The 23,302-nt window shown below is 39.2% G+C and overlaps 1 protein-coding gene across 1 annotated transcript; it reads right to left on the reverse strand.

The window, feature by feature from the left end:
• Window positions 1-1,004: 1,004 nt before the first annotated feature.
• Window positions 1,005-21,472, reverse strand: LOC142741474 (myeloperoxidase-like). Its single transcript, XM_075850846.1, has 12 exons — window positions 21,397-21,472; window positions 17,250-17,343; window positions 16,589-16,764; window positions 13,946-14,066; window positions 12,962-13,091; window positions 7,681-7,887; window positions 5,664-5,979; window positions 4,560-4,720; window positions 4,216-4,468; window positions 3,865-4,035; window positions 2,146-2,383; window positions 1,005-1,203 (listed from the first exon to the last, which is right to left on the reverse strand). The coding sequence occupies exons 1-12, from the start codon at window positions 21,470-21,472 to the stop codon at window positions 1,005-1,007; spliced, it is 2,142 nt and encodes a 713-aa protein (XP_075706961.1).
• Window positions 21,473-23,302: the final 1,830 nt, after the last annotated feature.

Below are 23,302 nucleotides of genomic sequence, written 5' to 3' on the forward strand. Positions count from 1 at the left end.
GCATCTACCCTGTGCCAGTCACTGCACTGTGATTGGCCCATTCTCTTTAGAATTGAATATTCTAATCCACGTCCACAAAGCTCTCCACCAAGCGTACTTTTCTACATCTCCTCCCATGTACCGCGCAACCCATGCTCTACATATTGCCAATGATTTAGGAATAACATCCTACATAATCCAAACCTCCCACACCAGTTTTCAAGATTTCTCTTGTGCTTCTCCTGTTCTCTGGAATGTGCTACCATGGACAATCAGATTAATGCCCAACATCAACATATTTAAATGTGCCCTAAAAACATCTTTTTAGGGAGGCCATTCACTTTCCCTAATTTAACTCCTACTACCCTACTTTCTTTTTAATGCCCCTTTTATATTATTCCTCAGAATATGATCCCTTTATTTTTACAATAATTGAATCTGCTACTCCTGCATCTCCCACACTCCATGTACCCTAAAGCACATTTGATCTGTATGTACACAGATACTGGCTGGATAACTGGCTCATGTAGCTTCACATTACTTCCTCACTTTTATACAAATAATGGCCGGACCATTGTCCATATCAAGCAGTTCTCTCTCTTGTGTCACCCCCTATTTTCTCATAGATTGTAATCTCTTGTGAGCAGGGCCTTCACTATTCTTGTTGAAGTTAATTACTTGTCACTCTGTAATGTCGTATTTTATTTGTACATGTACCCTCTAAATTGTAAAGTGCTACAGAATATGTTGTCACTTTATAAATAAAGAAAAATAATAAGTGACATCACTGGCGCATAGGGTAACTGAGGGTCTTTAATGCCATGAGCTATGGTACATAACTTCCTATTGTTTTGAAAATGTAGTATTGTGGCACAATTTAATCCTAAACCTATTGAATCATTATAAGTATCTGTTCCTAAAAAACCCAGTGACTTATTAGAGTCATTTAAAATAAATGGCAGTCACCCAAAACACCAATATTATTATTTATTTTTTTACATTAAGATGTACTTACTATTGGTGATCTAAGCTTTCCAAGAACGCAGATCCATTGCTGGGAAATTGGAACAGTCAATGAAATTTTCCGGGAATTGATTGCCCATAAATACATTTTTAGGGACTTGTTTAATATTGGTATTAGCACATATGATATGTGCCAGAGTCACGGTCTCTATTGAACTTTTTTGTGCTGAACTGAATACCGAAGAATTTTCATAATAATACCTAGAAATGTATAGAATGATTCATTATCCATTATGTGTACAGTACATTAAAGCAACACCAAATTTTTAAAACGTTTTTCAGTTTATATCTAGACTAGCTGTAATGAAGTATACAAAGTAGGAAATTGAAGGGCAGCTCTCACAAGGGCAAACTCCTGCAAATTAGGGCATCTACAAAACGAAGCCTTTCTTAGAACTCTGCATTGTGATGTTCCTCTATAATTTCTTATTACTTTTACACTATCCAATCAGTGCTGACAATGTCAAACAGTATTGGAACACACCCTATCTAGAGGGTAAAGGTAACACCCAGTTATCAATGTATTCATGCATTTCCAGGATGATTAACAGAGGAATGGCACAACACAGAGTTCTAAGAAAAGAGGCTCCATAATTGTTATATGATGGGTCATACATCTATCTATCTATCTATCTTTTATGCATTGAGTGCTAATTACAAGGAAAATAATGGGGTTCCAATGAGAAGGCAGCAGTATGTAATTGCTTTCCAAGGCCTTCTGTAGTGCATATGTAGCTTTGGTAATGTTACTTCCTCACATTTGCCTGCCATATTCAAAACATTTATTGATATCATCCTGATTATCTGACCAGATAAGGCTATGTTCACATCTGTGTTGGTCATTTCCATCGTTCTGTTCCGTCAAAGGACCAGAACAACAAAAATGACGACACATGACAGACACAAACGGAACCCAATGGAACCTATTCACATTAATGGGTTCTGTTGGGTTTTCATTATGGTTTCTGTCATATTGTCAAACAAAGTAGTGATGCATGCTGCGCTATATTTTCAGGGAGTTTTTGAGGAATCTGTCATAGAGACTCCTAACAGAGCTCCCGATGCAGATATGAACGAAGCCTTAGCTATTGTTATGTTTCCAAAAGCTAGAGTGTTTATATTCTATTGACTATCGCCACATACCTATCTCCATTTCTAGTCCTACGGAACTGGTTTCCAATCAAACAAGATAACAACTTCCCGGTTCTTCCTCTGGGAACCAAGGGCTCAGAGACTCCTCCAACCCAGATGTCAATATTTTCAGGCGTCCCATACAAATTCATTAGCTTTTCGGCATGTTTACTACTATTTAGCACAATGGTCAATTCATCAATATTGCGTGGTGCAGGAAGACCACAGAACCTCCTCCATGCATTGTATCCTTGTGTGGTAAAGAAAATGCAGTAAATATAGTTACTTCACTAGAAACCATCAGGAAAACTGTTATGGCCTTGGAATTATGTATCTAGTATTTAGTAAATATTTTAATTAAGAATTTAAAAATGCTTAATAAAGAAAGATATTGTAACAAAAAAAAGGGAAAAAACTAACGGTAGCATTATTTTATGGAAGGGCAATAGCTTGTACAGGACAATAAAACTATACACATTTAGCGAGCTGCAAATGAAAGTAGGCTCTTGGTTTTTAATTCTTTGTTCAAATAAAAATACAGGAGCTAAAGAAATCTGCCAATTTATTCATGAACAATATTAAGGGTAGTACCCAAAGTAAATACAACCATTCTTCTAAACCCATCATGACAATTGTCAAAATCCCTATTTATGGTTTTTCAAGTCATGTCAACCTGACAAGGAGTTACGGAAGGCTAACATAAATATCAACTGAGATGTGCTCACATGACAAGGGGGGGGGGGGGTTTCCTGCTGTGTACCTATCTACAAAAGGTTACAGGGATGGGGTGGGGGATGGGGTGCAATTTCAAAACGGATTTCCCATCTTTGCCTAGGTTCTCAACTTATGATAAGTTATCCCTAGGGGGCACTCACACTGTCCTCATGTACAGTAGCACAGTGCATGATCATGGCCTTGTGGGCACCTTGATAATCTATTAGCAGGTAATTGACCTAAAGCATAGGAACGCTGCTTTAGAGGAACTAGGGTTAATAAAAAATCCTACACATGTGTAAACCATTAGCTTTATGTAATAAGTACCATGAGCAGAGGTAAAATATTCTTTGATTTATGCTGTGTAGTTTCAAGTAGTTGAATGTAGAAAAAGTTATATGGGTTGGGGTAAGGAGTAGGTTGAGTGAGGATGAAGTTTGGCTTTGGGATAAGGAACGGGGTTTATATTAAACCTTTGAAAGGCAATTTTTTTTAAAATAAAAAGGTCAGTCAGTGTGATTAGTGCAATTTTCGAAATAGTTTTTATTAACAATGTGTTTTACTTTTTGAGTTACAGCTGCTCCGTATTCTCTATACACAGTTGCTGTATCTTTTGCTAAATTCTGCTCCCGTCACATCCACGGGACTGACAGGTTCAGTGACAGCGGGTTACGAACTTAGATGTGATAGATTACAGGTGGATCCTGCGTGTCAGAGACATGGAGGACCCGCTGATACTGAACCCGTCAGGTCCACAGGACTTGGGGATTCAGGTCATATCGAACAATACAGCTGCTCTGTATACAGAATACAGAGCAGCTGTATCTCAAAAAGTACATTTTTTTTTAATAAAAAATGTTCAGAAAGTTGTACTAATCACACTGACTGACCTTTTTATTTAAAAAAAAAATTGCCTTTCAAAGGTGTACATAGCCTTTAAACTATGCTTTTGATTAAGAAAATATGTGAAACAACCATTATTATTTTACCAAAATTGCATATGTGTTCTTATCCTACCTGGTAACCCATGGTCTCGACCTCGTTGTATATTAAGAGATGCTAGATCGCGACCAATTTGATTAACCACCGGGAAAAGACGTTCCCTCAGTGCATCAACCATTATCTGGTCCTGGCGGTTTAGTTTGGCTTTATTAACCATCATACCTCTGAGTATAGGGTCAATTCCACCTGCGGGTGTAAAATATGGTCATCAGAAAAGCAGAGTAGGAGACTAAATGATCGCTAATATGATGCAAAATGACAGTAAGTATATCTATTACAAGTATTGGAAATCTGACTGTAAGTATATATATATATATATATATATATATATATATATATGTCTGCAAAATGATATAAATAAGTTACCTTGTCTCACTATTATCCAAGAAGCAAAGAATGTTTCGTGAAGTGGGACAGGTTTCTCTGGACTGAAGGTCTTGTAATCATCTCCCAATCTGTAAATGACTGGCTGCACCAGTGTATGACCCATTCTGTAGCCGATAGTGAAAACATTTGATACTGCTGGGTCCTCATCTTCACTGTAGGATGTATATGGAGGAAGAACTTTTGACATCTCATCGCCCAACAGTAGGGGCAGCCAATCCTTGTATGTTATTTTCTGTTAAATAAAAACATGCTTTAGTAAAACTACGCCTCTAAGGATACATACTGTCTAGTCGATGCTATATTACTCAAACATTATACTACACCTGCAAGATTCCTCCTATTATCTTGCGGGTTTCTTGATATAGCAATTCTCCTGACCATTTTGGGTTTAATTTACGCAACTCTGTTGCAATGCGATTGTGTTCTCTCAAGAAGAGCGTATGGAATGAAGTCAGCATAGGTTGTTCATTAGATCGAACGTCCCCTAAAATAAAAATTTAAACCATTACAATGATGCACCAATTATTCACCAGAATTTAAGGTATGACATTAAAGGGGTTTTCAGGAATTTTTATCGAAAGCCTATTCTTATAATAAGTGAGGGGTCCCACTGTTGAGACTGTTGTTCCAAACACAGTGGTGCATCCGAACATGTGTCTGTACCAGTGCTATAGCAGCTCATCCCAAGCTTAGCCCCATTCACTTGAATGGGGATGAGCTGCAGGACCAGGCACAGCCACTATGTCTAGAATAACAGTGAAGAGGCCACAGACCCTTCGTTTTACTGTTTGGTGGGAATACTGAGGGTCTGACCCCCACCGGACATGCATTTATATTCCAAGGATAGATCAGCAAAGAAAAATCCTGAAAAAACCCTTTAAACATATTCCCAAAACCCTCAAATGGTACATGTGGTTAGGTGTGTAGTAACCATGTTAAATTAAACTGCTTTCTAGAGGCTAAGTGCTAGAGCATTGTACTGTTTTTGTGACAATTTAAAATGAGAACCATACATGATACCAAGCACAAGTGGGAAAAAATAAATGTAGGAGTAGAAAAAAATATGATGCCTTAAAAATATATCATATAAAACTTGATAAATGTTCGGAGAGGAATATTTTTATCTTTTGGCTGTGGACTGGCTGTATTTTACTTTCCCTGTTTTCACTCTTTTGACTTAATAAAAAGATTTAACCAAATGAATAATAAAATAAATAAATTAAAAAGTTACACAGTTTGCACGTTTAAAAAAAATAAAAAAAAAATAGACATATGCCCATCATAAATAAGAGAGAAAATATGCATTTTCAAAAGCCATACGGAGGGATTGAGACCCCAAAACACAGGCTGCCTAAGGAGGTAATGGGATAGTATTTTGTAATTATATTCCCGATTTAAATGTCCTCAAGAACTGTTAAGAACCTTACCTGCCACGAAACAAGGTAATCCCAATAACAGGTTGGTCCCAGAACATTGATCAGGTGCATTTCCTTTAAAAGGCAGGAAGGGAAGTCCATTATCTGAAAAGTTCTGATTAATAGCCAAAAGACCCAATTGGTTTGTGTTATTGCGAAGCAAGTTGGCAACATTTATGTCACTACCATACACTTGGCCTCCATCAACAAATGAAGTCAGACCATTTATCTGCTCTCGCACAGGACTTGTCAGGCTGCAAACTGATGCTGTGCGAATCAAAGGGATACACTCACTCCCGTTAATATATCGGGGATCAGTACGTGGAATCTGGAACAAAATACAAAAGGAGATCCAGACATTATTAATGTGTTTTAATAATAAATGTATGGCTAATTTGAGTATTGTTATATATCCATGTTATAGTATGATCTGATATAAATGATGCGTTACGAGGTGAATTGAAGCACATGAATATTAATTTGCTTTCTGAATAAAGGAATCCTGGAAAACCCCTTTAAAGGTGTATTACCAAAATCATAAATGATCACCTATAAACACAATAGGTGATTATTTTTTGATCGCTGGAGGACCCCCACCGATCGTGAGAATGGGCGCTCCGAACCCCCAGATCCTCCTCACTGCGGGAGTTGCAGGAGCGTGAATAGAGCGGCAGTCGAGTATGTGTCCACCACTTCATTCACTGTCTATAAGAATGAGAGAATGACTAAAACAGTCGAGCACTGTACTCGGCTGTTTCTGTCATTCCCATAGACTTTGAGTGGAGCGGTAGCGCGCATGCTCGACCGCCGCTCCATTCAGTGTTCTCCTCACTGTGGTCCATAATTGTCGATCAATATATGATTTGGGGGAGTCTGACCACCAGAACCCACTGATCAGCAGAATGATCATCAGAAATCCAAATGAAAAAGGAAAAAAAAAAACTTTTTATATGTGACCCAGGAGGCACTCCCTTCTACTTCAGATAAGGACAATCTATTGCTGGGAAGTAGCTTGCTGCAGCAGAAGCCTCCTCTTACTGTTCTTTCTGCAACACACTGTGGGGCAAATTTATCACTATATACATTAAAAATATGTGGGATATGGAGAAGACATACTGGTGCACCACTCACACAGCACACCATTATTTATAAATCTGTCCCTTATGTCTTACCCTGTAATATAATTGCTTAAATGAATATGGATTTATAATAAATACAATTATTTCATAGTTATTCCCAATTCTACAAAATGAAAAATTGTCCTCATATTAATAAATCAAGTTAGAACAGTAGCCAAACGTTGGTAATTATATTCTGTTTACTTACGAAAATATTGCTATTTTTCTGTTTTGTTGTAGCGGTCATTTTGCTAAAGTGACAATAGGAAGTGCAGCCATATTGGTTGTCACCTTTGAGTTAACTTCTTACTGAATGATCATTTTGTTATTAATGACATGCTGACATGCATGATTTAACCATCCCTTTCTGAGAAGCTAAGGCCTCATGCCTCCGTTTTGTATGGAGTCGTAATAGGGCTCACATTCAAGTGCATAAGGCCTCCACTGTACCTCCATATGCCTCCGAGGTACACTGAGGTTTGCATACGGATCTGCCAGGAAAAAAAATGTGGCATGATTTATCGGACTCTGCATAAGGCTGGATTCACAAGAGCACATTACGTCCGTAATTGACGGACGTATTTCGGCCGCAAGTCCCGGACCGAACACACTGCAGGGAGTCGGGCTCCTAGCATCATACTTATGTATGATGCTAGGAGTCCCTGCCTCGCTGCCGGACAACTGTCCCGTACTGTAATCATGTAATCATGCAACTCAGTGGGGATGCCTACTAGGGAGCCATTTGGCCTCCATGCACATGGCTCTGTACTTCAATTCATGTTGTCACTTTTTTTTAAAAATGTCCACCAAAACAAATCAGATAAATGGTAAATTATGAAAAGTTATTAAATCTTACAAAGTCCTCAATAAAATGACCAGAGAATTGTATGCTAATAAAAAAAATGACTTACCATTAAAGGGAAACAAGGATGTGTTTTAATGCAGCTCTTATCACAATTTATATTTTGCAAAAATGATGAAGTTGTTGGGGTGGCAACTGAGAGGTCAACATCATGATCCAACCACTGACCCCATTGCATGAACATAACCGATCGATCGTCATCCAGTTTCAATGATTCGGTGGCTAATTTAACCACTTCATTTGAGACCTCACGTGCCTGTTGCAAAAAAGTCATGTAAAAATGTTACAAACGGGCCAAAGCAAGAATTTTTATCTCAATTTACTGCTTATTTGAGAAAATAGCTGCCTCCAGCAAACTGCATTAGAGAAGACAAATTTAAGCTTTAAAGAGGTTTTTCAGGTTCAGCAAATAAAATTATTACTAAATACTTCCAGTGGATAAAAATCCGTCCATGGTCATGTAATGGACACATACAGTGAAGGAAATAAGTACTTGATCCCTTGCTGATTTTGTAAGTTTGCCCACTGTCAAAGACATGAACAGTCTAGAATTTTTAGGCTAGGTTAATTTTACCAGTGAGAGATAGGTTATATAAAATAAAAAAATAAAAAATCACATTGTCAAAATTATATAGATTTATTTGCATTGTGCACAGAGAAATAAGTATTTGATCCCCTACCAACCATTAAGAGTTCAGCCTCCTCCAGACCAGTTACACGCTCCAAATCAACATGGTGCCTGCATTAAAGACAGCTGTCTTACATGGTCACCTGTATAAAAGACTCCTGTCCACAGACTCAATTAATCAGTCTGACTCTAACCTCTACAACATGGGCAAGACCAAAGAGCATTCTAAGGATGTCAGGGACAAGATCATAGACCTGCACAAGGCTGGAATGGGCTACAAAACCTTAAGTAAGACGTTGGGTGAGAAGGAGACAACTGTTGGTGCAATAGTAAGAAAATGGAAGACATACAAAATAACTGTCAATCGACATCGATCTGGGGCTCCATGCAAAATCTCACCTTGTGGGGTATCCTTGATCCTGAGGAAGGTGAGAGCTCAGCCGAAAACTACACGGGGGGAACTTGTTAATGATCTCAAGGCAGCTGGGACCACAGTCACCAAGAAAACCATTGGTAACACATTACGCCGTAATGGATTAAAATCCTGCAGTGCCCACAAGGTCCCCCTGCTCAAGAAGGCACATGTACAGGCCCGTCTGAAGTTTGCAAATGAACATCTGGATGATTCTGAGAGTGATTGGGAGAAGGTGCTGTGGTCAGATGAGACTAAAATTTAGCTCTTTGGCATTAACTCTACTCGCCGTGTTTGGAGGAAGAGAAATGCTGCCTATGACCCAAAGCACACCGTCCCCACTGTCAAGCATGGAGGTGGAAACATTATGTTTTGGGGGTGTTTCTCTGCTAAGGGCACAGGACTACTTCACCGCATCAATGGGAGAATGGATGGAGCCATGTACCGTCAAATCCTGAGTGACAACCTCCTTCCCTCCACCAGGACATTAAAAATGGCTCGTGGCTGGGTCGTCCAGCATGACAATGACCCGAAACATACAGCCAAGGCAACAAAGGAGTGGCTCAAAAAGAAGCACATTAATGTCATGGAGTGGCCTAGCCAGTCTCCAGTCCTTAATCCCATCGAAAACTTATGGAGGGAGCTGAAGATCCGAGTTGCCAAGCGACAGTCTCGAAATCTTAATGATTTACAGATGATTTGCAAAGAGGAGTGGGCCAAAATTCCATCTAACATGTGTGCAAACCTCATCATCAACTACAAAAAACGTCTGACTGATGTGCTTGCCAACAAGGGTTTTGCCACCAAGTATTAAGTCTTGTTTGCCAAAGGGATCAAATACTTATTTCTCTGTGCACAATGCAAATAAATATATATAATTTTGACAATGTGATTTTTTTAAATATAATCTATCTCTCACTGGTAAAATTAACCTAGCCTAAAAATTCTAGACTGTTCATGTCTTTGACAGTGGGCAAACTTACAAAATCAGCAAGGGATCAAATACTTATTTCCTTCACTGTAAGTTATCAGACACACTGTGCCTTGTAATGAGTCCAGCACCTGTGTGTCTATCACATGACCAGGACAGGTTCCCATTGAATGACAGCAAGTAGAGAACTTGAAAACCATGAGAAATTGATACAGAAAGCATATTGAAACATTTTCTGACTTTTAAATATACTAAATAATTACATTAATTTGTTGAAACTGTAATACCCCTTTAAGGAAAGTATTCAATGCAAAATTACAATTTTATTGGACAGAGAACTCTCATCAGAGATCATCCCAGGAACTTCCATCAGAGATCATCCCAGGAACTCTCATCAATCTCATCAGAGATCATCCCAGGAACTCTCGTCACTCTCATCAGAGATCATCCCAAGAACTCTCATCCTTCTCATCAGAGATCATCCCAGGGACAAACATCAGAGATCATCCCAGGAACTCTCATCACTATCATCAGAGATCATCCCAGGAGCTCTCATCCCTTCTCATCAGAGATCATCCCAGGAACTCTCATCCCTCTTATCAGAGATCATACCAAGAACTCTCATCCCTTCTCATCAGAGATCATCCCAGGAACTCTCATCACTATCATCAGAGATCATCCCAGGAGCTCTTATCCCTTCTCATCAGAGATCATCCCAGGAACTCTCATCCCTCTTATCAGAGATCATCCCAGGAACTCTCATCCCTTCTCATCAGGGATCATCCCAGGAACTCTCATCCCTCTTATCAGAGATCATCCCAGGAACTCTCATCCCTTCTCATCAGGGATAATCCCAGGAACTCTCATCAGAGATCATCCCAGGAACTCTCATCCCTTCTCATCAGAGATCATCCCAGGAACTCTCATCCCTTCTCATCAGAGATAATCCCAGGAACTCTTATCCCTTCTCATCAGAGATCATCCCAGGAACTCTCATCCCTTCTCATCAGAGATCATCCCAGGAACTCTCATCCCTTCTCATCAGGGATAATCCCAGGAACTCTGAACCCTTCTCATCAGGGATAATCCCAGGAACTCTCATCCCTCTCATCAGAGATCATCCCAGGAACTCTCATCCCTTCTCATCAGAGATCATCCCAGGAACTCTCATCCCTTCTCATCAGGGATTATCCCAGGAACTCTCATCCCTTCTCATCAGGGATAATCCCAGGAACTCTCATCAGAGATCATCCCAGGAACTCTCATCCCTCTTATCAGAGATCATCCCAGGAACTCTCATCCCTTCTCATCAGGGATAATCCCAGGAACTCTCATCAGAGATCATCCCAGGAACTCTCATCCCTTCTCATCAGAGATCATCCCAGGAACTCTCATCCCTTCTCATCAGAGATAATCCCAGGAACTCTTATCCCTTCTCATCAGAGATCATCCCAGGAACTCTCATCCCTTCTCATCAGAGATCATCCCAGGAACTCTCATCCCTTCTCATCAGGGATAATCCCAGGAACTCTGAACCCTTCTCATCAGGGATAATCCCAGGAACTCTCATCCCTCTCATCAGAGATCATCCCAGGAACTCTCATCCCTTCTCATCAGAGATCATCCCAGGAACTCTCATCCCTTCTCATCAGGGATTATCCCAGGAACTCTCATCCCTTCTCATCAGGGATAATCCCAGGAACTCTCATCAGAGATCATCCCAGGAACTCTCATCCCTTCTCATCAGAGATCATCCCAGGAACTCTCATCCCTTCTCATCAGGGATAATCCCAGGAACTCTCATTAGAGATCATCCCAGGAACTCTCATCCCTTCTCATCAGAGATCATCCCAGGAACTCTCATCCCTTCTCATCAGAGATAATCCCAGGAACTCTTATCCCTTCTCATCAGAGATCATCCCAGGAACTCTCATCCCTTCTCATCAGAGATCATCCCAGGAACTCTCATCCCTTCTCATCAGGGATAATCCCAGGAACTCTGAACCCTTCTCATCAGGGATAATCCCAGGAACTCTCATCCCTCTCATCAGAGATCATCCCAGGAACTCTCATCCCTTCTCATCAGAGATCATCCCAGGAACTCTCATCCCTTCTCATCAGGGATTATCCCAGGAACTCTCATCCCTTCTCATCAGGGATAATCCCAGGAACTCTCATCAGAGATCATCCCAGGAACTCTCATCCCTTCTCATCAGATATCATCCCAGGAACTCTCATCCCTTCTCATCAGGGATTATCCCAGGAACTCTCATCCCTTCTCATCAGGGATAATCCCAGGAACTCTCATCAGAGATCATCCCAGGAACTCTCATCCCTTCTCATCAGAGATCATCCCAGGAACTCTCGTCACTCTCATCAGAGATCATCCCAGGAACTCTCATCCCTTCTCATCAGAGATCATCCCAGGAACTCTCATCCCTTCTCATCAGAGATCATCCCAGGAACTCTCATCCCTTCTCATCAGAGATCATCCCAGGAACTCTCGTCACTCTCATCAGAGATCATCCCAGGAACTCTCATCCCTTCTCATCAGAGATCATCCCAGGAACTCTCATCCCTTCTCATCAGAGATCATCCCAGGAACTCTCATCCCTTCTCATCAGAGATCATCCCAGGAACTCTCATCCCTTCTCATCAGAGATCATCCCAGGAACACTCATCACTCTCGTCAGGGATCATCACAGGAATTCATACATTTTTATTACCACTCTAAGGCAGGGTAAAGTCCTACTATTTCCTAGTCATTCCTATATTAAAGGAACATACCACTCATGAACTCTACAACATGATGAAAGACTTGCACTAAATATTGGCAGGGGGATATTGTGATCGGACACTCTTGTTATTTCAGAAAAAAGTACCCTCCATACAGATACCCTGTCAGTATAGTGAATGGTGTATAAAGAGAACTAGTAAAGTTTTATAAAGGCTGTCAAAAATAATGGTATATGATGTAGTACCCAAATTACCTTGCTGGAGATTAACCCCTTAATAACCACAGATTCGACTTTTCACGGCGGTCATTAAGTAACTAACAAAAAAAATTACACGATTTTGATTCTTTCAGTCCTGTTTGCCCTGTAAGGCTTCTACACATCTGCTTTGCGAATTCCATCATAGATGCAGAAAAACAAAATTCAAGCTGTGACGGGTCTGCCACAGGACAGACATCAACGGCGCCCGGCGAATCCTATTAAATTATAATGGGTTCCTTTGGGTTCTGTCATGGTGTCTGTTGTTTTGCCAGAGAAAATAAGCACTGCAAATGTGGCAGAATCTGCGATGAAGGCTCCGTATGGAGCCAACGCAGATGTGAACATAGCAAAAGTTAATCTTACCAAGGGTAGAGTAAACCCATTGATGGGACGGCTTTCAGTCCAGCCTCGTGGCAGTGATATACCGTCCTCATATTCTGGCTGGAGAAGACGTTTAAAACCAGTGTTGGATACACCAAGAATATGTTTCTTTCTGTAAAGAAAAATAAATATATTATATAGTATTTCTACAGTTTGTAGATTACTATATATTGTATTACTGAGCAAAAAAGGACAAGTACTGTACTGATACAATATCATATTCTATGCTTTATGTCACAAGTTTGTTTTCTAATCTTAACATACACTAATGCTAAGCCTGTTTTAAAAAAAAAAGTTTTCCGAACACAGACCGCAGAGGACCCTTGTGTAAGAAGAGTATATGTGCCACTTGCTCTCCAATAGTTCACTATAGAATACCCCCTTATGTCTCTCCCACAATTCACCAGCAATTTTGAGCCATGAAATTCATTACCTCAGTCCCTTACAATCTCATAGACAGTATGAAACTGCTTTTAAGGTGGCAGTTTGCCCACTTACCTACTTGGGCCCTCTGTACTGTACCTGCACAGTTTGCACATATGATATGTCTGCCCCTGTTGCTGCATTTCACTTTTGTCACTTAATGTTTCATATTAAAAATTTATTGAAATTTGGATTACCGTATCATTTTACCCTACGGTATATAGTTAGAACGTGATAGCTCTACATCACCATCTGGTGGTCACATTATGTCTATATTTATTTATTTTTTAAAATCCTTTTTCATCCTTTGTGACCTTACTTCACTCTCCATTATGTTGTTTTCAGGTTGAAGGTCAGCTTATTGTGGAATGTATTACATTAACAAACCAGACAACTTCTAGATGCTGCTTCGGTCACAGGTTTCGGTATCCTTTTCAATCACTTTATCTCAGATATTATGATATATATTTAATATTATGAATGGTATTGGCAGCTTGTTCATATAAGGTAACTCATTACTCCTCTGTTAAAAAGATTTCTTACCTATTATTGCACTCTCCATTCATGCTGCGGTAGGGAGAAGGGTCGCACACTTTTGGCAGGTACTGAAAGGCACATCCAGTCAGTTGAGAAATAAGTTGATTTTGTTCCACCGTCAGAAAATCTACAGAGTAATACATGCACATGAATAATTTATTGGTATTTGTCCGTATTACTGTTAAATCTAATTTTACAGTTTAGATATGTTGAATTCTGTGTTTTACAATAGGTTCAGAGGCAGTGAATGAAGAATTCTGCACATAACTACTGTCTAAGAAGACTAATGGTGGCATATAGTCATATTTTGGATCTGTAATGTGCGGATCCGTAATACAGCACAAATAGAAGTCTACGTCTATTCATATGCCTTTGATATCACATGGAGGCATACAGAAGTTTTTATCTCATAGATTCATATGGAATCCGTCAGAAAAAAAATGGGGCTTGTTTCATCACTTGCCATATTATGATGGTATTACCACCCTAAAATTATTACCCTAGAAGCATTGCATTAATATATAAATATATATATATAGATATATATATATATATATATATATATATATATATATATATATATATATATACATACACTACCGTTCAAAAGTTTGGGGTCACCCAGACAATTTTGTGTTTTCCATGAAAACTCACACTTATATTTATCAAATGAGTTGCAAAATGACTAGAATATATAGTCAAGACATTGACAAGGTTAGAAATAATGATTTTTATTTGAAATTATAATTTTCTCCTTCAAACTTTGCTTACATCAAAGAATGCTCCATTTGCAGCAATTACAGCATTGCAGACCTTTGGCATTCTAGCTGTTAATTTGCTGAGGTAATCGGGAGAAATTTCACCCCATGCTTCCAGAAGCCCCTCCCACAAGTTGGATTGGCTTGATGGGCACTTCTTGCGTACCATACGGCCAAGCTGCTCCCACAACAGCTCTATGGGGTTGAGATCTGGTGACTGCGCTGGCCACTCCATTACAGATAGAATACCAGCTGCCTGCTTCTTCCCTAAATAGTTCTTGCATAATTTGGAGGTGTGCTTTGGGTCATTGTTCTGTTGTAGGATGAAATTGGTTCCAATCAAGCGCTGTCCACAGGGTATGGCATGGCGTTGCAAAATGGAGTGATAGCCTTCCTTATTCAAAATCCCTTTTACCTTGTACAAATCTCCCACTTTACCAGCACCAAAGCAACCCCAGACCATCACATTACCTCCACCATGCTTGACAGATGGCGTCAGGCACTCTTCCAGCATCTTTTCAGTTGTTCTGCGTCTCACAAATGTTCTTCTGTGTGATCCAAACACCTCAAACTTCGATTTGTCTGTCCATAACACTTTTTTCCAATCTTCCTCTGTCCAATGTCTGTGTGCTTTTGCCCATATTAATCTTTTCCTTTTATTAGCCAGTCTCAGATATGGCTTTTTCTTTGCCACTCTGCCCTGAAGGCCAGCATCCCGGAGTCGCCTCTTCACTGTAGACGTTGACACTGGCGTTTTGCGGGTACTATTTAATGAAGCTGCCAGTTGAGGACCTGTGAGGCGTCTATTTCTCAAACTAGAGACTCTAATGTACTTGTCTTGTTGCTCAGTTGTGCAGCGGGGCCTCCCACTTCTCTTTCTACTCTAGTTAGAGCCTGTTTGTGCTGTCCTCTGAAGGGAGTAGTACACACCGTTGTAGGAAATCTTCAGTTTCTTGGCCATTTCTCGCATGGAATAGCCTTCATTTCTAAGAACAAGAATAGACTGTCGAGTTTCACATGAAAGCTCTCTTTTTCTAGCCATTTTGAGAGTTTAATCGAACCCACAAATGTAATGCTCCAGATTCTCAACTAGCTAAAAGTAAGGTCAGTTTTATAGCTCCTCTAAACAACAAAACTGTTTACAGCGGTGCTAACATAATTGCACAAGGGTTTTCAAGTGTTTTCTAATCATCCATTAGCCTTCTAACACAGTTAGCAAACACAATGTACCATTAGAACACTGGACTGATAGTTGCTGGAAATGGGCCTCTATACACCTATGTAGATATTGCATTAAAAAACAGACGTTTGCAGCTAGAATAGTCATTTAGCACATTAACAACGTATAGAGTGTATTTCTGATTAATTTAATGTTATCTTCATTGAAAAAAACTGTGCTTTTCTTTCAAAAATAAGGAGATTTCTAAGTGACCCTAAACTTTTGAACGGTAGTGTATGTATGAAAGTTTGTTGACCCTTCAAAGTTGACGCATACAAGATAAAAGCAGGGATATTATTGGGAGCTCCATATTGCACATGGCTCGGTAAGTAAACAGTAAATATATAAAAAAATAAACAATCAATTATGATAGCATAAACAATACAACACCTGTCCATGCCCCCCAGGTCCCCAGCTTTGAACCCCCCCTCTATGACTTTGTGCGACCATGCATTACATAGTTGGGTGTTCAGATTCCAGCCGTCAATTTTCAAGTACAGAATAAAAGGAGTGACCTAGTTGGTTACTGAGACAACTCTTTCACTTTCTTTGCATTATTTTTTATAAATCACCCCTAATAGAAAGTAGACCATGGTATTTACAATGGAATTCTATTCTCATATAGGATCTCTATCACTTGAATCAGTTCGGTTGTGTTCCTACATTTAATACCTGAAACATTTGTGGCAGATGGGTAGATGGTCTCCAACTTCTCAGTTATGAGTATGCGAGTGACGTCCAAGTAATCTGCTGATCGGATAACATTTCTAGTTGCTCCAACGGCTTGCTTTAAGAAGGCCATTATATCTGAAAGTCTCGCAGCTTCCCTCTTTGATCGTACCTTTAAACTGAAAATTCATTGAAATGATAGATTACAAAAAATATCTAAAATAATATATATATATATATATATATATATATATATATATATATATATATATATATATATATATAATATATATCGTTAGAGACTTGTGCCAAATGGTCGAGGGGTCAAATTTATAGCCTGGACTGTTATATGAGGTGGGTACCATATGCTCTGATGTGAATAAATCTTTTAGTGATGATCAATTTAATGACATTCGTGGGAATCAGACCTGAGTGAAAGTGTATGGGGGAATGTATCAACCAATCTACGCCAGTTTTCTGTGTGGGGTAATAAACTTATGTGCTGTATTAGCTGCTTGACTTTGAAAGTGAAATGACCATATCTGGGCCTGGATGTCATGATACTAGGACATTGACATAGCACTACATGGCGTGGTCTTTTACATGTCAAACATACAATAGTTGTCTTGTGATACATTTTTCATCCAGTCAACATTAATCTTACTCTGTCCTAGTGTGGAAATATGAAGAGTCCACCAGCTTCTTGGCTTCATTGACAGATTTTACAATATCATCTTTATGCAGAATGTGTCCTCCATCTTAAAAAAAGAAAGATCAATCCGATTTACAATACCCACTATTAAAACCACATCCTTACATGTCTTATTAGATCTCCCGTGCTTGAAAATCATTTATTTAGGCTAAACAATGAAGTACAATACAATAATTTAAAAGCTACATACAGATGTGTACACCCTTAACTTTAATTGCATTAAGTTATACAATGTGTCATGATGCTAATTCAATACAATCTTGCGCTATCCGGTAAAAATAAGCCTATTCACTAAATGTATATATTTTTTTAACATGGGAGTCTATGGGCGATGGATGGCCGACGGGTGGTATCCATCAGAGGCATACGTCGCAGCCATCCAGTAAGAAACATATACTTTAAATGTATACTTTTTAAACATGGTAGTCCATTGGCGACATATGGCTGACCAATGACATTGTATATGGCATTTTTTTAAGCAGTTTTCTCCTCTGCAGGCTCTATCTCTCACTTTTCCCTGAGCTAGTGGGTGGAGACTAACCGATATCATGTTGCCACACAAAGCCCGAATAGAGAAGTGAACATCCTGCTCCCCAATCTCTTTGTAGTACACCCTCAAAAGTAGCAGCATCCCGAAGTAGATTATACAGCAGTAATGAACAGTGTAGCTGTGAATCCAGCACAGCGGAGAGATAGAACACTTACTAGAAGCTACAGCAGCATCTCTGTTTCTCCCTCCCTTTATTTGCCTCTCTCTCTCACTCTTCTCCTGCTCCCTCCTCTCCCTCCCCCTCCATAGACTTCTATGGGTAGCTCTAACCTGATCCCTCAGTAAGCTGATATCCGTCTCATCTTGAGATAGATTTAGCAGTAAATTCAGAGTGAGTAAACAGGGGGAAGTAAAGGAGCCTGATAAGTTTTTCTTTAATGAGATATATTACAAAGATTTTTATATTCGCTTGTTTTATTGAGTTATGCAAAGTTTGTTGAACAGTAAGTGACCATTTAAGGAAGGACACATCTGAATGTCTAGCGAGTTGGCATGACAACTTCTTGGTAATAAAACTAATGTATGACTAGATGTTGAGTTGTCATACAAGAATGTAGACGCTAAACCTATTACCTGTAAACCCACGGTTCAGGAATTTTGGGTCAAACACTTTTATATAGACTTGTGAATCATTATGAAATAATGAAGCCTAAAAACAGGTTCAGGTCATAATTATACCACAATAAACAATATTGGGATTATAAAATGGTGTTCTGCTATAAGGGTTGTTCATATACTGTATATTGTGCAGGAGAATCGGTTCCCTGCTTCTTAAAAAGTATGTTACACGTGTACAATGGAGGTCCTACAGGACATTGACCTTACAGTCCTACCTGAAGAAACATAGCATGCAGCATTCTTTCAGGCAGGACTGATGGCTCGTAGGCTATGTCTACATGCTAAAGTAAAAACGGCTGTAAAATACGGAGCTGTTTTCAAGAGAAAACAGCCTCTGATTTTTGGCTGTTTTTAAAGCATTAAATGTTTTTTTATGCGTTCTTGGAGCTGTTTTCTATTGACACAATGAAAAACGGCTCCAAAAATGGCTCAAGAAGTGACATGCACTTGATTTTACAGGCCATTTTTCTTTACGAGCCATTTTACAAACGGCCGCGTAAAAAATGTCCCATCTGAACGAAACTCCTTTTTTCCAATTGAAATCAATGGGCAGATGTTTAGAGGCCATCAGCTTCCGTTTTTTCAGGCGTTTATGCCCCGAAAAACACCTGAAAACACAGTGTGTGAACATACCCTCAAAGACACCCAGTATAAAAGGCCCATAACTGATTCATATACAGAAACAATTGGATCAGTTGTGTCCTCAGTTTCCCTCCAACTTTTATGTAAACAGCTCAGAGGATTGAGCCTGAGCACCTGAGGTATGCGGACAAGTTCTTGGAATATATATCAAATATATATAAAATAAATGTTAAATGTTTTACATTTACCTGACCACCCATAGAAAAAGATAACATTACAAATATTAGAGATAAATCAGTAACATCGTATTAGGACAATTTAAAGCCGGTATTCTTGCAACATACTCATGAGAACAGTCATTTCTGGCCAGGTCATTAACAATTCCCATTACATGTATGGGAAGCCTGAGGCAAGATTTGATTTGATCAAACATAAAGAAATGCAGTTACTTAACCATGTATACATGTTAGAAAAGTTAAACACTAGCACCTTTAGGAAACCACATCGGAATCAGTGCCAAAAAAACATCCGAAACTTCCTCCCATTGATTTCAATGACTTGGAGGCGTTTTTTTTCTGCGGTGGCTTTTACCTGCTTGTGGTAAAAAAGCGGCATGCTCTTTCTTGCCACAGTTCCACCTCTGACCTCCCATTGAAATCAATGGGAGGCAGATAAAGCGTTTTTTTGCTGAATTTTTTACCCATGATGCTAAATGGCCGCGGACGAAAAAAGCACCGAAAAACGGGGCAAGAAAGTGCTGGCAGCTCAAAATCTGCCTCAAAATTCTGCCTACAAAAAAACTCTGTGTGAACAGGGCCTTACAATTCTCTGTCGCAGAGTATGAAATAACTATAGATATACTAATATTATACTTGTATACACCAGTATGTTATAAAAATTTACAGTGTAACTATTATTTCAGTTCCAAAATTCTTTGCTGGTTTAGTTCATATATTGTATCTAGATAATGATCAGGTCTCCATCATTCTGTTGAAGAGTTCCAAATCCCCTGCATAGCCATAGCATTAAATGATAAAATATTGCCTACCTACAGCTACTGTACCACTAGGGGAGCTGTATAAATTTGTATGCAGTAAGACTCTCATCTATTAGTCAGAGCGGAGTGCTGCTAAAACCAGCGTTTCTTGCTCTGAACTATACAGCATGTCCGAGTATTACACGGAGAGCCCTGATTTCAATGGGCATTGTAATGCTTCATTTATCCTTTGGTGGCGCTGCAGGGAAAATGAACAAAATGAATTGTTGGCCAATGAAGCTGGGGACACTTGGCAAATACCTTATTGTCGGGAAGCCCTACTAAAAACGAGGAGTATCCAAAGCACTTTCTTTGTTCAAAATTAATGTAAATGTAATGCTATACTTTTGTGATACTTCTACATTTTCATCATGATCACATATTCCAGAGACCAGGACTGTGGGAAGGGGCACTGTTATGTCAAAGGTAGGAGTTTCTAATACAAACCAGTGAGATAAGGGCCTCTGAAAAATAGGAGCTGGAATATGATTGCTTGCTATTAGAAATTGCTCCACTTTTTCTTTGCACCAGTTTTGATAAATTTCCACCCCTAAGTATATAGATTCCTATTAATATGTCCCCTATCAATGCACATTAATATTGCCCCCTTTCTCTCTATTGCAGCCTTGGTCCCCAAGAGCAGACTTTAATAGGGAATTGTAATTGAGACTATATTAAGGTCTAAGCACCATCTGTACCATTTTTTAGCATTATTTAGATAAAACCCTGTTAAATGGGGGTATGACAGCTCATTTTAGGTTAACAAACGGCAGGCATCAGTAGTTAGAGATAGGGTAAAAGAAGATGTATGTACCAGTGAGGTGAATCATAGGGCTTGCTTCTGTGTAAAAATATAACTTTTATACCGCCACGCGTCATATGCTAATTAAAAATTCATCAAATAAATTTCGCTTTTTTTAATGTGTTGTGGTGCGTCTTCTTGCTTACTTGTCTTTATGCTCTTCCCTGTGCAATGTCATTGTTATACTGCATTATATTATGTGCTCATTACTTTATATTTCCAATGGCTTGTTTGCACATTGTAATTTATGTACATAGAAGAGACTTGATGTACTTGCTTGCTTTTATTCTATACGTGACAAAGATTACATACTGACCTGGTATCACCTTTTTGTGATTGTGTATCTACATATTTATGTTTTTTTTTAATGTATTTTTGAATATGGAATAAATATACAATATTGTCTTCTCTATTATTGGTGTTGTGTACTCTCTCCTTTGTGTGCATGTTCATTTACAGGTAATTATATTGCAATATATTGTAACATAGTGACAAAGAAGAAAGAATTTACCTTGGCTGGTAGTTGCATTTGTCTGGGTCAATACACTTGTAAGCAGGATAAAAGCACAAATATGTAGAAATTTCATTTTGAGACACCTGGAAACAAATACAATGTATGAAAACAGAGTCACTTGTATCAGTCATTGTGGAAGATACGGAGCATCTCTTACCTTCCTCATCTGATGTAAAAGTTTTCCACTCATCTTGTCATTTATAGATATGGCTGAGTACAGTGATTGGATAAAGATACACCCCATGGGCAGGCCCTGAAATGTGGCAGCAGCTATTGATGTAAAACCTGTCTTTTATGAAAACAGGAAATTAGTATAAAAAGAAAAAAGCAATACATGGAAAGTGACATTTTTTTGTAATCTGCTGACTATCTACATAACATTGAAGTGGATCATTTACCAATTATGTATAAATATGTCACAGTGTATACTAAAAAAAAAAAATTATGTCGCAATATTTGATTTACAGAAGGCAGTATAAATAAAAATCTACAGATTAATTAAAAAAATAATTAATAAAATCAAAGAAAAAAAAATCCTGTTTGTCTGCAGAGTATTTATTAACAAAGCCCCACTGCCGTTTGTGTGGTTATGCCACACAGCTCGGGCAGCTGCACACACTATTGCTAAGATACTGTAAGCTGTTTTACCTTCAGTGACACCTGATGAAAACTTCTACCATGCTGCAGGTCAGGTGATCCTTCTTGGCCAATCAAATACTGTTTTACTAACAGAATGTCCTTCTTTTCTTCCACCCTTACCAGGACTTAAGTGGGGGGGGGGGGACGGGACAGGACAGGGCTGTTCATTGCATCCAATGAAATAGTATTTTTTGGGCAGAAAGTAAATGTCCTAATCAGGGGCATATCGAGTAATCATCGGGCCCCAGAGCAAGATTTTGGAAGGGCCCCCCCCTCAGTCATGACGGTAGTGCATGAAGTGTAAAAATAGTGCACAACACATACATCATACACTTGCTTGCATCAACCATTGCCTTTGCTTCTTTTTGAATATGAGACCGACTAAAATCTCAAAACACTTAGAAACTCTGGGGAACCGGGCAATGATTTGTTTATGTTTTTAGAAATTGGCTCAACTTTATCTCCACCCAATAATTTCCCCCCTTCTAAGACAATTAGATCTATGTGCAAGAGTATAGTTTGTTTGTTATATGGTACCTCAAAAAAATACCATGATACAATAGCCAAATAACAGTTTCATACAGACTGCAGGGCAACTTCACACTGCAAACCAGGCAAAGGAACACAATAAACAGCAGTAAATGTCTAACAGTTGGTGTCTACTCTGATTTTAGTTGTTCACGTTCTCTTTCTTCTCCAGCTGATTCAGCCATGAAGGCTTCTTCCGGATACAGAGTTTGCCACATGGACATCATTGGCTCTTTTCTGGCAGTCCAACTGTTCTAGATGCCATCCTTACTTATTAAATTGTCAAGTATGTTGCCCAATAACACACAAAATATCTAAATAGCAATAAAAGCCAATCTTTCCTCATAAAAAATGACTGCTAGCTCCCCAATTAAACAGAGCATACCAAGTTCCCCCATAAATAGTGACTGTTAGGTTAATCCTTTAACAAAACCTGCCATAGAGTTAATTCTTATATACAGCGCCTGCCAGAGTACCCCATATTTATAATGCCTACAATCAGGTCCGGCCTTAGGGGTGTGCGACCTGTTTCAAGTGCACAGGGCCCTGCACCCTTCCAGCATGTAGGGGGCGCCACTGGGCTCTGTCTCTACTCTGTGCTCTGCTCTTAGTTACACATGGAGTAAATAAGAGCCGAGCCGAGGAGCAAGAGAAGAGGAGGAAGCTCCGCCCACAGTCCGTCCTGCAAGAAGCCTGTGATCCTGTCAGCAAGGAGAGATGGTGAGTATTTATGTGG

This window comes from Rhinoderma darwinii, chromosome 2 (assembly GCF_050947455.1).
Source record: "Rhinoderma darwinii isolate aRhiDar2 chromosome 2, aRhiDar2.hap1, whole genome shotgun sequence".
Classification (NCBI taxonomy): Eukaryota; Metazoa; Chordata; class Amphibia; order Anura; family Rhinodermatidae; genus Rhinoderma; species Rhinoderma darwinii.

Excerpts from the sequence above, each read along its gene's own strand:
- LOC142741474 (XM_075850846.1), bottom strand. The coding sequence starts at position 21,472 with ATGAAATTTCTACATATTTGTGCTTTTATCCTGCTTACAAGTGTATTG. Across the intron at positions 17,344-21,396 it reads AAATGCAACTACCAGCCAAG|ATGGAGGACACATTCTGCAT; the intron begins GTAAATTCTTTC and ends TCTTTTTTTAAG. Across the intron at positions 14,067-16,588 it reads ATCTGCCACAAATGTTTCAG|ATTTTCTGACGGTGGAACAA; the intron begins GTATTAAATGTA and ends ATTACTCTGTAG.